The sequence below is a fragment of the Drosophila ficusphila genome, unplaced genomic scaffold (genome assembly GCF_018152265.1).
Source record: "Drosophila ficusphila isolate 14025-0441.05 unplaced genomic scaffold, ASM1815226v1 contig_607, whole genome shotgun sequence".
NCBI classification, from domain to species: domain Eukaryota; kingdom Metazoa; phylum Arthropoda; class Insecta; order Diptera; family Drosophilidae; genus Drosophila; species Drosophila ficusphila.
Window position 1 is genome coordinate 1,998,841 of NW_025064537.1, and position 16,129 is coordinate 2,014,969.

The 16,129-nt window shown below is 38.8% G+C and overlaps 2 protein-coding genes across 2 annotated transcripts; both read right to left on the reverse strand.

Moving 5' to 3' along the window:
• Positions 1 to 11,608: 11,608 nt before the first annotated feature.
• On the reverse strand, positions 11,609 to 12,278 carry LOC108098697 (protein spalt-accessory). Its single transcript, XM_017201806.2, has 2 exons — positions 12,193 to 12,278; positions 11,609 to 12,129 (listed from the first exon to the last, which is right to left on the reverse strand). Exons 1-2 carry the CDS (start codon positions 12,205 to 12,207, stop codon positions 11,659 to 11,661), a joined length of 486 nt encoding a protein of 161 aa, XP_017057295.1. The 5' UTR covers positions 12,208 to 12,278; the 3' UTR covers positions 11,609 to 11,658.
• Positions 12,279 to 12,550: 272 nt separating this feature from the next.
• Positions 12,551 to 13,939, reverse strand: LOC108098696 (histidine-rich glycoprotein). Its single transcript, XM_017201805.2, has 2 exons — positions 13,825 to 13,939; positions 12,551 to 13,274 (listed from the first exon to the last, which is right to left on the reverse strand). Exon 2 carries the CDS (start codon positions 13,240 to 13,242, stop codon positions 12,757 to 12,759), a length of 486 nt encoding a protein of 161 aa, XP_017057294.2. The 5' UTR covers positions 13,243 to 13,274; positions 13,825 to 13,939; the 3' UTR covers positions 12,551 to 12,756.
• Between the last annotated feature and the right edge of the window lie 2,190 nt (positions 13,940 to 16,129).

Here is a 16,129-nt window from a genome sequence, read left to right on the forward strand (position 1 = left end):
TTAACACCGCCACCTGCCTGGGCTCCACTCCCTCAGTCCCTCGGCGGGCTCCATTCTGCACTGATTCAATTTGGATACTTTTACTTATTCAACTTATTCGTTATGCAAAATTATTGCCACGCCGTATTGAGTGGGATAAGCTGGGAAGAATGAATGAAAGGAAATCGGGGAGCTGTTCAACGAGTTGGAAAACACCCTGGGAGTTCTGCGCTGAAGAGCGTGTGTATGTAAATTCGCAAACAAATCACTCGAGCTCGCGAAATACCCTTGAGGCGAATCCCTTAGTTATCCTTTAGCGATTTTTCAAATAAACATGCAACACATTTTTTAGAAACCCACTCCCTTCCTTCCAGTCAGCCAGCGGCTGCCAAAAGTTTGACGCGTTTTCGGGCCAGTATCAGATTTCCCCTTTCTTTCAGTTCAGTGCTGTCAACTATAAAAAGAAAGGGGTGGAAAATAAAAAGGTAGCTGTTTAAACAACTTTAAAAATATGAAAAATATGGAATTTATTACTAAAGTAAAATGTAAGCCTTAAAATGTTCTTTAAGGTTTAAGTATCTAAACAATAACTTAAAAGAATAAACAAAACTAATAAAGCAAATTAATCATCTATAAAAAATTTTTACCAAAAATGTAGATTTAATTTAAGGATCTTAAATAGTAAGAATAAATAAATACAAAAAGAAAAGTCTTAAAAAAATCAATAGAAATAAGAAACGTCTTTCAATAATTTTTTATTGCATCGTCCACAGATAAAAGAACACTTATCTTTCGCAATTTTTATTGCTAGAATATTTTTTTGGAAATAAATTTTGTTTGCATTCGGTGAAATTACAAATTATTCAGCTATAAAAACTCCTACTCCGCAGCACTGTTTCTGTCGTGTTTTGGCTTCTAAAATGATGATGATGCTGATACTCCTGTGGATTCCGATAGCGATGACAACGAGTGGAGTGCGCCTCGAGGACTTTCGGCTGACATGTGTGGGCGCTTTTATAGGCTAATGGCCTGCGATGGCTGCCGCGGGCCAAACGCCTGTGACTTTGACGGATTTTCCGAGCAAATTTCGTTAGGCTTGCCTGATTAGCTTCTGGGGAATTTACACACGCAGCTCCGCGGGCTGCGGGGAACTTCACACTTGTCATATCGTTCGGGGATATTTGGCTGGAGGTCGGACAACCTCGCTTTGGGACGTTTTCACATTTAAACGCTGGTTGCAAAATCCTCAATCAGAAACTTCAGGCAAAAGATTGAGAAATTTAAATTCTTTTAACCTAAATGGTTTGAATTTCAACTAGATTTCTTTGGGGAGGATGAACACTGAACTATGCCGCCTATAATAATTCTGGAGTGAATCGAAGGATAGTGTCTGCTATGTATTTATACTAATTTAGTTTTAAATGTTTAAAATCATCACTACTTAAGTGGTATAGATTTTTTACGAAACAATTTTAGAAAATTGCAATAGTTTGCAACTAAAGTATACTTTATTTCCTTACGTCATACATTTGTATACTACTTGTCTATATTTTATAAAACCAACTGTTCATATGCATACAAATATTTTTAATGCTACAGAAGCATTTATTTTATCTTCTCAATTTACAAAATGCTTGAGTTTCTTACTAAATTCGTATGTTTAACGAAATCCTTGGAGAAGTTGGAAAAAAAATGTTAATATAAAAACTGACTGAAATAAAAACTTCAACTTCAACAATATGTTTTTAATTTCTTGCAGTGTTGGTGGTAGGAAAACAGGACCTTCCATGACTTAATTAGCGAGTGCCGAGCTGGCGAAAAGGGATCCTGCAATCCGGGGCCAAGTGCACAGGAATGCGCGTCATTATGACAATGGCGCCCACCCACTTCTGCCCACCTCCGCCTCCACCCACTCCCGCCCCCTTTTGCCGCCCCCTTTAACCTCGGGGCAAAAATGTCGCGTTGCAACAAAGTTGAGTTAAAATCCGCCCTCTCTGTCCTCGCATTTCCAATAGTTTTCTATGGCTTTCTCCTCGCTTTTTTCTCAGCTCCTCCGTTTTTTCCTTTCATTTCACAATTTTTATTTCACATATCTGCGTCTGTGTGGGTGTGTGTGTGTGTTGGTGTGTGTATATTATATTACTGCAACGCGAACCAATAACCATCGAGCGGGCAGCTGGAGACGCTGACGCTTCAGAATGCCATTGGCTCCGGGTCCCATCCTCGTTTTCGATCCCCCCGATGACCTGGTTCACCTGTCCACACCCGAGTGTCTTGCGGATGCTCCCTTTTTTACTTTTTTGTTTGCCCACCCGATTTCTTTGTATTGTGGTTATGATAGCGTAGCTGGGCACATCCCTCCACGAGCATCCGACGCCCAACCTCCAACCCCTGACCTCTGACCCCCCACCGCATGCCGCTCCCATTTTAGAGGTCCAGAAGCAATATAATTTATTGAAGTTCTGGCATTTTTCAAAATGAAATTCTTTTTAACGATGATTGAACTACGTACGTGTGTGTCTGTGTGGAGCATCCGTTCTCTCTTTGAGCTTCGGATGGGTGGTCCATTGGTCCATTGTTTGGGCTTAGCACGTTTGGCCCGTCCATTGAACGCCATATTATTGGTCGATTGAAAAGTAAAACATTTTTTATTATCCGCACGTGTGCCAGCTCCCATTCGAAAGGCCCCCGTTGCACCCCGTTTTTATGACCAAAGAGCCAGGGAAAATATGCGATAGACGTGGGGAAGTGGGTTTTAGTGGGCGGACTCTGACCACCTGTCGTGGCATCGGGCATCCATAAAACTTTCGACCCAACTACCCGGGGTGGAACAACCCCCTCCCTTCCCCCTTCGCCTTCCCCTCCCTTCGCAGGTGAGCTCATGGCTTTTATGATGCCAACGCCCAGCCATCGAACCACCCAAAACCTCGACCCACTTTCGGTTCCTTCATATTTGATAAGCAAGTTGGCGTTCCTTTCTTCCATGGCTTCCTCTTACTGTTGCGCCCCATCAATATCCTTCAGCTGCCGGTCTCTTTCGCTCTCCACTCTCCGCTCCCCCTCTCTTTCCCACTCTCTCTCTCTCTTACTATATTTCTTCCCTCTATTTCCTGCTGTTTGCTGTGTATGTGTGTGTTTGTATGTGTGGTTATAAAAATATTTCATTCAATTTTTTATTTCTGTTGGCGCTCGCTGCCTCTCCTTCTCTCTTGCTCTGCCAGTGATTGCCTTCTCTTTCGCGCCTCGGCTCCTGCACCTTCTTCTTCTTCTCCGTCTGCTGGCCCTTCGTCTATCTCGCTCGCACTCGCCTGCTTTTATGTCCAGCGATTTATTTTGCCGAGCCAGCGGACCACACGGTTTCTCATTTTTTTTGCAGTGTGAGTGTGTGCGTTGCTTTCCTTTTGTTATTCTGTTGTCCTTTGCTCAGGTCGACAGTGTCCTGTACACTCGGCCACCCGCTGACCCACCCGCTGACCCACCCGCTGACCCACCCACTGACCCACCCACTGAACCAACCACTAAACCACCCACCGACCACCGCCCACTTTCTCCGCCCAACCACCCACGTCTTCAGCTTCATAATTTCCCGCTTTCTCCTCAATCCGAATTCGCCAACTTTCTCGCTGACGCAGTGATGTGAAAAAACTAGATAGGTGGAATGTCGTACTTATTTGGGTACTTCATTTTATTTAGGTACATTTTATAATGTTATTAAAAAAATTAATTCATTACCACAAATATTCTAACATAATAATTTAAAGCTGGTCTTTGAACTTTATTAAAATGAATCAATTTATCATATCATATAAATATGTATATTAATCGTATCATTAACAAATTATACTTTATCTTAAGAAATACATTTTTTTATTAAAAAAAACTTTATTATCCTTTTCAAATATTTAAAAATTGTCAGGGCGTCACCCAATTTTTTTGTATAAAGTGTAATGATTAGGTATTTTACACATTTTTGTAAAATTGTTGAATGCAAAGTACAAAGAAGTTGGAGCTCTGATCTTTAGTAAAAAAATTAAGCTATTATTAAAAAATATATCTTTACTATGATTTTATTGATCAATCAAAAGGTGGTGCCTAATTTTCGAGAAAATAGTACCCTTCGTATCACTGGTGGGTGGTGCCGGAAAAAAGATTGCGCGTTTCCTCCTCGAATATTTCTGCGGCCGCCGCTCCTGAATCCTCGCTGCTCGCTTTGGCCAAGCTGCTCGTTTTAGCTAAGTTCTCTTCGGTTTCTGCCCGGCCGGGTGGCATTTTCCCTACAGCTCCTCCTGCAAGCCATGTTTGTTTGCACTTTTATAACATTGTTGGCCAGTCCGGGCTTAGGCCATGTCGTGTGGTTTTCTTTTGGTGGAGAGCTATGAGATGAGGTGACGAGGGGTGTTGGCTCCTAAAATATGATGTCATACTTCAACAGCTTCGTGTTACTCTGTATTAGGAGCTGTAAATAACTTGGCTGTATACATAATATAAAAACAAGAAAGTACAGTAGAATCCGCTTATAGCGACTTTCAAGGGACCGACGATTTTTCGTCGTTATACCCGGAAGACGCACTAAGCAGAAGGATTTAAGTGTATAAGTCTGTCTGGGGACCAATCAAGCCATCGAGTTTTCGTCGCAATACCCGGACGGACACTATAAGCGGAGTCGTTATAACAGGATTCTACTGTATATCTTAAGACATACTATTTAGATTTGTTTTACTTGGATCTCCAAACCACAACTTTTCCTAGATTTCTTTTCATTGTTCAAGAGAATACATTTTTTTGATAGTATGCTTTATTTTAACAATCATATTTATTCAGTATTTCCATCTATACTTGCATTTGTAGTACAATCATTTATATATTGGTTTTGCAGCTGCAATTATACAGATCTTGTAGCTAATTACAAAAATAAAGGAAACCGATTACCCAATACCTCATAGCACCTATTATATCCACCTTCTATATCCACGGATAATCCTCCCCAAAGATGACTCCATTAGAGAGCCTCGGATCATCTGGGATATAAAACTCGAATGGACTAAGAACAGCAACCTGAAACTAATTAAGCTTAGGGCCAAATTGAATCGTGAAAATGGAAGCTAGTCAAATATATAAATATGCTTAGATATGTGGTATATCCATTTGTGGGAATGTGTTTATGGCACACAAAGAAATACAGAAACTTTTACATCTACTCACGATGCGCTGTGTATGTGTGTGCTCTAGATTCAGTCCTCGGCCATTCTGTTCTCCGCTCCAGTTCTGGCCAATTTATTTGAGCCATTAAAATTGTATGATAAAGCGAGTCCATTAATTGTGTTGCTTAATTTTCGTTTTAACGCATTTTATCAAGCCAAACAGCGAGCGCCGTATCCTTGGCTCTGCACAGCCCTTATTCCTTCCCTTTAGTCCTTCCTTCTCTTCATAAATGAGGTTCTTAGCCGGTCTAATGTGTTTTTATTTGTGGCCAAGGGAAATCGATGGAGAACAGCCAAGAAGACGCTGACATGCCATATGCCACAAGGGACATAGATAAACGCAGGCAGACAAACGCTTTTAATTATCCATCTTTGGGCTTAAAAATAGCCTTTAAAATCAGAACAATTTTATATAAAAATAGAAAAGATAAAACTTAAATTAACATATTTTAACTGAATCATGTTCTAAGTTATTATTCTTTTAAGAAGTACGATAAGTAAATAATTTTTTTTTTTTTTTTTTTTTTTTTTCGCGCGTAGTCCCACGGCCCACTTTCCCGCCCAACCGACCGAGGGGCGACCGCCGTGTAACGTACGGCACGATTCGCGATAATTTTGACGCGAAAGAAAAGTTAAATTTGACGCGATGTTAATTAAGAAAAAAAATTAAAAACGAAGAAAAATTTTAAATTTAATTTAAGTTTAAATTTAGCAATCTAATTTTGTGCCAGAAATGTTAAAACTAATTGCTTAAGGAGCTGCAGAGAGTCAGAAGAGGATAAAATAGGAAAAAGTCTATTGTAGTCAGAACAAAGTACTCTGAAAGGCTCATGCACGTTATAATTACGTCTACACTGATTTAAAACTAAAGGAACATAATTTCTAGTTAATCTACTTGGTACCGAGAAATTTAGTCTACTCAGCAAATTAGGACAGTCAATATCACCACGTATAAGGTAATGAATAAATACAGTACCAAGCATCGTTCTACGGTTAGTAAGGGAGGGCAGGTTAATGAGGAGCAATCTATGCGAATATGAGGGTAGGAATAGGTTTGCATTCCAGTTAAGGCGGCGTAGTGCAAAAATTAAAAAGTTTTTTTGTACTGATTCAATGCGATCAGCATGTACTCCGTATTGAGGACTCCAAACGGGTGCCCCATACTCGAGGATTGGCCGGACCAACGATATAAATAAAGCCTTGGTAACGTAAGGATCCTCAAATTCCTTCGACCATCGTTTAATAAATCCAAGCATTCCCCTAGCTTTATTAACCATGCTCGAAATATGCAGAGTGAATTTAAGTTTGGGGTCCAATAGGACGCCAAGATCGTCAACAAGCGCTATTCTTTCCAAGGCACCACCACCTAGCGAATAGGTGACGTTATGCGGATTGACCCGACAGAACGTCATCAGCTTGCATTTGGAGCTGTTTAATTTTAGTAAATTGTCGTGACACCAGTTTTGAAAATTGTTTAGGTCTGCCTGAAGGCTTAAATGACGGGAGCAATCATTATACTGCAGACAGAGTTTTACGTCGTCCGCGTACATAAGTACGCGGGAATGCGTAATGATCGATGGAAGATCATTAATGAACAAAGTGAAAAGTAATGGTCCCAGATGGCTTCCTTGTGGTACACCAGAGGTAACTCTGAGGAGACCGCTTAAGGAATTTTTGAAAAGGACTCTTTGAGTTCGGCCACTGAGATAACTAAAGATCCAACTTAAAAGATCTGCTGGAAACCCCATCATGTCAAGTTTGCGAATCATTAGGAAGTGATTTACAGAGTCAAATGCTTTACTGAAGTCTGTGTAAATGACATCAGTTTGGAAATTATTTTTAAAGCCATCTATCACGAAGGATGTGAGCTCTAGAAGATTTGTTGTGGTAGACCTGCGTTTCATAAATCCGTGTTGGCATGGAGATATGATTGATCTACAAAGGTGCTGCAAGTGGGGGGTTACTGCACGTTCGAAAAGCTTTGGAATTGCTGACAAGTTAGAAATACCTCTATAATTGCAAGCATCCGACTTGCTTCCCTTTTTATGAAGGGGAATGACAAATGACTCCTTCCAAATGAGGGGAAACTGACAAGTTTGTAGGTTTGTTTAAGTAAAGTAATATTTTTATTTTGGCATTTAATATAACGTAAGGAATTTGTTGTTTATTAGAAAATATTTATATTTCTGTGTATGTACATTAGAATACTATTAATACTTAAAGTCTATAAGATATTATATATCTTTCCTTTGGATTTCGTTTAGGATAGTGAGTCATCCCCGTCTCATAAAAACAAAATAAAATAAAACGCTATTAAGAATCATTTAAAATGAAAATGCTTACTGTTTTTGTGTAATTTACTTGTAATTTTTGTCTCTGTGGACACATGCTATGTATGTATGCGTGTAGTCGTAAACAGAAGGCATTGACCATTGACGGTCGAACGCAGCGAAAAGAATTGAAGGCGCGGCGGGGGGAATGCCATCCTGTATTCCTTGCGGGCGCTCATATCTTAACGGTTTTCGTTTATTTTCATATAACCCATGCACATATACATGGCTGGTGGGGTGTATATGTATGTGAGTGGGGGGTGGTGGAAGTGGGTGGTGGGGCATGAGTATATATGATTTTTATTGTTATTGTTTTGTCCTTTTTATGATGTTGCACGTATCGCAGTAACTTTGCCCGAATGCTGGTGCGTACGTGTATCTTGTGAGTCCTGTAGATATCCCACACAACAACAAACACACTCTCACCCACACACCCACCCACAGTCACGTAAATAAATAGAAGGAAAATCGAAGGGAAAACGAGAAAAATGAAACAATAACAAAGCGAGCGACGCAGTTGAATTCGCAGCTCAAATAAGCCACCCACCCATAAGGTTATAATTGGGTGGCATTGAGGGTGCTGCCGCCCGTTTTGCCGTTTCACCCCCAAAAAGCGTTTCTTCCTCTGGGTTTTCCCCCTCTTTGTTGACTTAAGCGAATTGTGTGTGTGTTGGTGCGTTCTAAGGGCGGTTTTCCACCACACTCGCCCCCATTTCCGTTGTGTTTGTGGTTGTAATTTGAAGCCAACGACAACTTTGCCTTGCAGGTTTTCCTTTTTTTCTGTTAGTGGTGTATGGAACTTTATGGATTATGATATGAACACATAACTTTATGCAACAGGCGCAGGTTCAGAAAGCCCTTTCTCTGGTTGGCTGACAGGCCAGGGTGCTTTTTTGATTGGCCGAGAGCAGGAAACAAATTCATAACTCCTGCGGTCACTTTCATAATTCCCCACCCAAATGGCGTTGCCGCACATTGCGTATGCGCAATATTTTCCAGGGTTGGAGGGATCAGAACTTCTGACCAGACTGTAGGTGAGGTCATCCTATTTCCACTTTCATCCGGTTATCTGATCCAAAAGGGGGGACATAATATTTCCCATTTGACAGGCTGCTCTTCCTATTTCCTGGCACTCCCATTTCATTTTTATTGCTTCACTTCGCCTCGGTTTGCTTTGTTTCCTTTTACTTACTCCAGCGGATTATCCCAGATGCCCCTGCATCCCCATTTTCCGTTATTGGTTTCCACTTTTTATTCCCTTTGAACTGGACACGGCTACGTTCTTCTACGACCCCTTCCCCTCACATGTGCATGACTTTTGTATTAAATTCTCTCCTTTTTGCCTTTTTTATTTGACGAGGCTTCGCTGGGTTATTCACTTTTTGTTTCAGAACAAGTAGATTTATTATAGATATTTTGTAGTACAGACTATGTAGTGCAGGGATACAGAAAAAATCTTGTGGCACGACAGTGACACGCCCATTAAAAGGCGTTGGTGAACGTGATCCGATATAGAATCCGAATTCTGGCCAAAGAAAAATACAGTTCTATCTAGTAAAAACGTTTGAAGAATTCGAAGCACTTAGACATATTTTATTCGTAACTGAAAAAACCCCTATTTAATTATATATAGGGGAATGTTGTCAGGGTTGGGCCGTTGTCAGGCTTGGGCCATCTCAATATTTTGAATATTCGTTCTAGTACCATCTGTTAGTGGGTATCTAGAAACTTCTATCGGTCACTCGAAACTTTCCACGTGACAACTTATTTCGGGATTTCATTTTTCTACGTGCCGTTGTTCTGTGAAAAAAAGTGCTCGAAAAAGTTTTTTTAACCTGGCCGAAAAGGTGGAATAACACAAGATTACAACATGTCATCCGCAAAGTGAACATAAAAATACGTTATATGGTTGTTATATTACAAAATACTAAGATATAGTTTCATTGTTAGATATAGTTTGGCTATATCATACCATAATAGACTAATACCGCATGTCGTCAGGGTTGGGCCACTCTTGTAGTTAGGCTTGGGCCATCATAATTTTTACATTTTATTCGTGTATTTTCGATTTTTGTTGTAATATTTAAGTTTTTGGTAGCAAAAATATGCAAAATAAATTAAATAGATTTCCTTAAAAAAATATTTTGATGGATTGAAAGAAGATGAATCATTTTTATCTTTTTCCTTAGTGTTTCTCGCTACAAACGAAAAACAACTCTGAATAATTTGATATTTACTGTAAAATCCCAAATAATTAAATGAATGAACAAAATAATATCAGATTTACCTGAATTCAATTTTATTCCACCAGGTTACGATATTGTCAACGATTTTCTGAAGGTGGCCCAACCCTGACTACATGGCCCAAGGCTGACTACATTTTTTTTTTTTTCAAACGCCTATAACTTTTTTTGTTTCTGTTTTTTTATTCTCTATTTTTGGTGAACTCTTCCTCTCGCTTGTACCTTTCCAAAAATGTATAAACTTATTCTAAACTGTCATTCGTTCAGATCTTATGGACATAGGTCAAAATATGGCCCAACCCTGACAACATTCCCCTATATATTAATACATATTGCTTAAAATCTAATCAAACGCAAAGAAAGGAGTTGTTCATAAACTCAATTATATTTATAAATCATTTATAATAAGCAAAATGCAGAGAATTGAAAAGTAATATGAGCACTTGGCATTATACAAAGTAGTTCTTAAATTAGAATTATAGACTAACGTATTATATTATAATAATAAAATGTAATATTAATAAATAATAATAATTTAATATTATAGACAGGCTATGGTAAAACTTCCTAACAGTGTTTTTAAGACTTCGCGCTCTCAGGTAAGTTGAATATTTTTATGCCATTTTTATGTGTCCGCAAGTTTCTACTTGCTTCCCATGGCATTTTTATTCCATTTTTTGTTGCAATTTTTTTGCACATTTTTATGGCGCAAATTGCCAGAAGAAGAAGCAGTGAGAAAAGTGAGCGACGCAAAAACAAATTCGCCGCAAACTAAATGTGTTTGTGGTGTTTGATAGCGTCAGCAATGTTGCCGCTTGGGTGGGTCACCCTTTTTCCCGCCCACTTTCACCCACCCATCCGCCTTTTCCCGGGCCACTTTTCCGTTCTTCTTCTCGCAGGAAAAGCGCGGGTGGGAGGAAAGCAGCAGGAGAAAAATTAATTTTATCCTTTCCATTTCTGTTGTTGCGTGTATAAGTGTGTGCGGTTTTCCCTCTCGCTCTTAGTGTGTGTGTGTGGGTGTGTGTTTTTCCACAACTTTTTTTAGTCCTTTTCAGCTTTTGCATTATTTTAACGTGTGCTCTTTTCTCCTGCCCTCACCTTTATTTTTTCTCTTTCCTTATAAATCTTGAGGTTGAGCACTCGACTGGACGCCATTTTTTATTTTTCACCTTCAGCCCCCTCCCACCTGACCTCCTCCCCCACCCCCAGCATTTCCCCCCCTGTCGGACGTCGCTTATTTTTCAATTCTGTCAGTCGCGTTGGTCAGAAAATGTCGCTGGGGAGCGGTCGACAGCAGCCTTTTCTCCGATTGCAAAGGTTGAGATGGGACGTGGATGCCCACCCTCTGCGGGATAGTATATGCTTTATCTGCAAAATAAATTATAGAAGTCTCGGATGGAGTGGACAAGGCAAAGGGTTTCCTTCCCATATGTGTCCTATTTTTGTGGCTCACTTATTTGATTTCAGACAATGAAATTTGAGTAGTTTCGGTGACCAACGGTGAATGGGGTGTGAAAGTATACATCCAATCCAAAAAAAATAAAGTAACAGAATGAAAATATAGTTAAGAACGTACACAAAATTATCTGTATGATTTAAGGGCGATAGCTTGCATCGCATCGCTCAGTAGATAATTTAATAAACATAAAAAGTTTTATATCTTTAAATTCTATTCTTATATGTTAGATTTAATTTTTGTAAGTTTTTCTTCTTCAACAACGTTAAAGTATAAAATATAATTTAGGATTTATTATTGTATCTTACCTTCGTTGAAAAATATACTATTAATGAAATTTGGTTTTGAAATCAACATAGGACCCATTAAACCCGAGGTAAAGTCAAAATTAATATATAATGCATTTAAATTTGAACTTTATTTTGCACTCATTAGTATTTCACAAAGAGTTAAGGGTACCCGTGATGTTCGTGGTGTCCATGGTGTTCATGGTGTCCATGGTGTTCATGATGTTCGATGTGATGTTCGCGGTGATGTTCACCATGATGTTCGGAGTGCTCGTGGTGATCTCCGTGAAAATCACCAGTTCCGGAAGGATACCCACCATATCCGTGTTCGAATTGATTTGGGGGTCCTTGTGGGGCGAATTCCCCACCATGTGCACCATGTTCATGATGAGTTCCGGGTATAATAGGATTTCCTCCGTAGTTTGGCTCGAATCGATTTGGTGGTCCTTGCGGAGCGTATGATCCAGAACCTCCATGGCCAACTCCAACCTGGCCTCCAAGTCCTCCTTGTGCTCCGAATCCTATGTGTCCGCCGAATCCTCCTTGTCCACCAATACCCCCTTGACTGCCAAATCCTCCTTGGCCAAATCCATATTGAGCCACAGCAGTGGTTATTAGGCCGAACAAAAAAATCTATGGGATATTAAATACAGTTATCAATCTACGAAGTAACTTTTTACAAAACAGACAACGCACCAGTAGTAGTTTCATTATGAAGGACACTTACATAAGTACTGAAGTTTTTCGATAAAGGTCTGTCGTATTTATAGCATTTTCCCCAATCTGAGCAGGTAGACGGGAGATTGGTACCTGAATGTCGTATTTAGGTCGGATACAACTAGGTATTGACGAAAAAATTTATCTACCTATATAAGGAATGTACACCACCAAATGTTGTCAACATCTGGCAACAATAAAAAATCAAAATACTTTTTTTTAAAATCACAATAAAATCTATTTGATTGATATCTAAGAATATTGCGAACCAAAAAATTTTTTATAAATTACTTGTAATTTGTAATTCTTTTGTTTAAAATTATGAGGATTATAGGGATTTATTTTTAAATCTTTTTATTAAAAAAATCATTGTTAAACAGTAATATTCTAAAGTAAAGAGTTCATATTAAACAGGAGTGACAACAGTAGTTATCATATTATTATTTTTTCGTTTACCGCTTGGCCTTTTAAAGAAAGACATTCTTTAAAAGCAATAAAATGCAAAAGATATTATGTAGTGGAGGAAATACTTTGGAAAGACAATCAGGGATTTCTTAGGTCAATGATTTCGTATTTGGTTTGTCCAGGTATTGGTTCTCCGTTGCCAGGGTTCGTGTTCCCAGGATCGTTGTTACCCTGCTGATCGTTAGTTGGGGTTTCCCCTTGAGGGGTTCCGATCCCAGGATTCCCGTTCTGGGCAGAACCGCCCCACGGGCATCCGCAGTACTGACAGCCTCCCGGATGTCCAGAAGGGGGAGGGGGATGTTGGGGAGGTGGCGGAGGTGGAGGAGGGTGTCCATGCCAAGGGTGTCCACCACTAGGATATCCACCTGGAGGTGGGAAATGATGAGGGGGTGGAGGAGGAGGATACCCATCCCAATGGTGACCAGGGGGTCCACAGGGAGGCTGATGATGGGGTGGTGGGTGTGGATGCCAAGAGTGTCTACCACCACGATGTCCACCATGATGATGGTGTGGAGGTGGGCCTCCACGTGAATGGTGACCGCCACCAAATCGCCGACATCCCATCTGAACTAATCCCCGACAAATATTGCCACGATCTGTAAAATAACAAGAAAATTAAGATATTCAAAACAACACTTATATGCAATTGATTCATCTTTAACTTTTGTTTTAACATTGAGGTGATAACGTATTTAAAATATTATATTCACGTATACATGAAAGAACATATGGTTGATAAGTACAATGCTGCACGAAAAGCTTTTGACTTTCGAGTAAAGCAATCTTAAAAAGCTATAAAAATTAGTCAACCTATTGAAACAGCAAAATTATAATAAGAAAGTCATTTTTAATAGCCTTTATAATAAAATGAAATTCTACAAAAGTAGACGAACGCACATGCATAATTTTATATCTTTATCTTTCACTAGAATACAGATATATGCAAAAAGCTATAAAAGATTCAAATTTGTTGTTTTTTATCAAAGTGGTTTTTCGTTTGTTGTTTACATATAAAATAAAAAACAACCTAAATAAAAAAGCTAAAAACAAGTTTTAATTGCTGACGCACATACTTAATTTCACCATATATGGTTTTGTATATATCTTAGTATCTTATTTATTTTTATTAATATTCTTATGCCTTACATTTTGCAGTAAAACAATGGATTGGAGATATGAAGATTGCAACTGAATTTTTTTATCCAAACCAGAAGCGGTGAAAGCCAGAATGAAAAAAGCTCAACAACTTGAAAGAATCTTTTTTGTTAAATATGTATTTGTTTTGAAATCACAAAGACGCGATCAGCTGATAATAAAACGCCATTCACAAAAAACGTCATCATCGTATTTGTTTACCAGATTAGCCGACTGGTGGATTCGCTGATAATAAATAGGCGGCAAATACGAAATTAACGAATTCTATAAAAAAGAAATGTAATATGTATTAGTAAACAATTCTAAAAAAGTAAAACAAAGTATTGAATATTTCGAACTGAATACATTCTAAACACAATATTAATATAATATGTAGGTAATATAATATATAATATAATATACCTATAATATAATATATAATATTATATATAATATAATAATACAATTTTTCAGCATTTTTTAAAAGAAAGGAAGCTATGTCAGCAAAACAGTATATTATTTAAGACATAATATTAATTCATTTGCTGATTTTTTTCTGGGCCAGCTATATATTTAGTGGTCCAATCTTTTTAAAAATAACTAATTTGATCTATTATTCTAACAAATTTTAAGGTTAATGCATGGTCGAGGTATGTGCATAATTTTTACCGTCATAAAAATATGACGAAATCTTTCAATTTTTCTAAACTTAAAATAACGACGTAATAATATGTTTTTAAGCTATATGCTATAGTTGTTCGAACCGGGCCGTTTCGGGCCCTTACAGAGGGTATTATAATTTCAGTTAGAAAAAGATCACATCTATGACCATCGATGTCGTTCAAAAGATATTCATTACGTAACATAGTTTACACGGCCAGCACAAGTATAAATTGAAGACGGGAACATCGTGTAATATCAATTTACAATTGTAATAAACGACCTTAGAAATCTATTTTAAAAAAGTTTATCACGTATCTTTATTTCTCCTGAAATAAACTTTATAAAAATGTACAAAAGCAAAACAAAATCTTCTTTTCCTGTGGAGTCTGTCTTAACAGAGCTAAGACTCCCGCAGAGACTCCATTTCATGCAGCAAACCCTTTTGAGGGGGAAAGGAAACGAGGAGGCATAAAGTTATGCGCGCCAAGCCAAAATTTTAATTCCAAATTTAATTTTCTTCATTTTCCCCGGATGAGTTCGTCAGAGCGTGTCGCATTCGGAAACCGTTCGCTGGGGAATGAAGACAGAGACATCTCGAGGAAGGCAACATTTTTTGGCTTATGCCAAAATTACATCAAAAAGCGCTGTGGGTATGTAGGTATGTAGGAAGACGTGGCGAGCTCCATCTAAGGATTGAGCAAAGTGTCAAAAGGACGAAGGTGGGGTGGTCCTGAAGGATTGTCGGGCTGTGGGAATGGGGGCTGGAGTGAATGCCAGGCCGTGAAGAAATGTCAGGACCCTTGGAGAAAAGTTGTGGGGATTGAGAAGCGGGGTTGGTGATTGCTATCTTCATAATGACTTTGAAGTGTCAAACAATTTTGGGGAATTATCAACGCCCTCCTCGCCTTTCGCAAAAAGGTGAAAATGAAAATTGTACTTTTTGTTTGAGTGAAACTTGATGGGGCCAAACTGAAGATATAATTATAATTTAATTGAAATGAAATTGTCGCTTAAGTCAAGTGGAAGTTGAGAGGGAGTGCGGATTCGTTAAAAGATTTAAGAAAGGCTTTCATCTTAATATTTGCTGAGTAAAAATTTGGCCAGATGCGAATAACTAAAGCTGAATGAAGTGAGTCAATAAAATACAGTCTCACACTATTTGCTCACCAATTTAATATTCAATGCAGGGAAGTTGAAGCGCTTCACAACTGAAGGATTGGCAAAAAACAAAATGAAGTCCATGAGGTCGTCAAAAGTCCATTGAAGGGGCAAAAAGAAAAGCGAACAGAACTTCAGTCCAGGTCCGAACAATGTCCGAGGAAAATCAATTTAATTTTTACTCATGTTCATGGCGTGACCCCTCGAAAATCCTGGAAAAAGGAATCGAGCCGCCTGAGGTGGAAATTTCACTTAAGTCACTTTCAACTTTCGCAAGATGCCATAAAAGTTTGCGACGAAGTTACTGGTCAGTTGATTTTTCCGCCTCCTGGGACTGCGGCCATTACAACCGATATTTACATTTTACCCAACCCCGGAGGAAACCTTTTCCCAAACACGATCTTCCCCAGTGCTCTTCAAACTTATGAAAAGTTTCGGTGAATTTCTGATGATGCTGTGTCAGCAGGTGTGTTTACATTTAACTTCAGCGCACGTG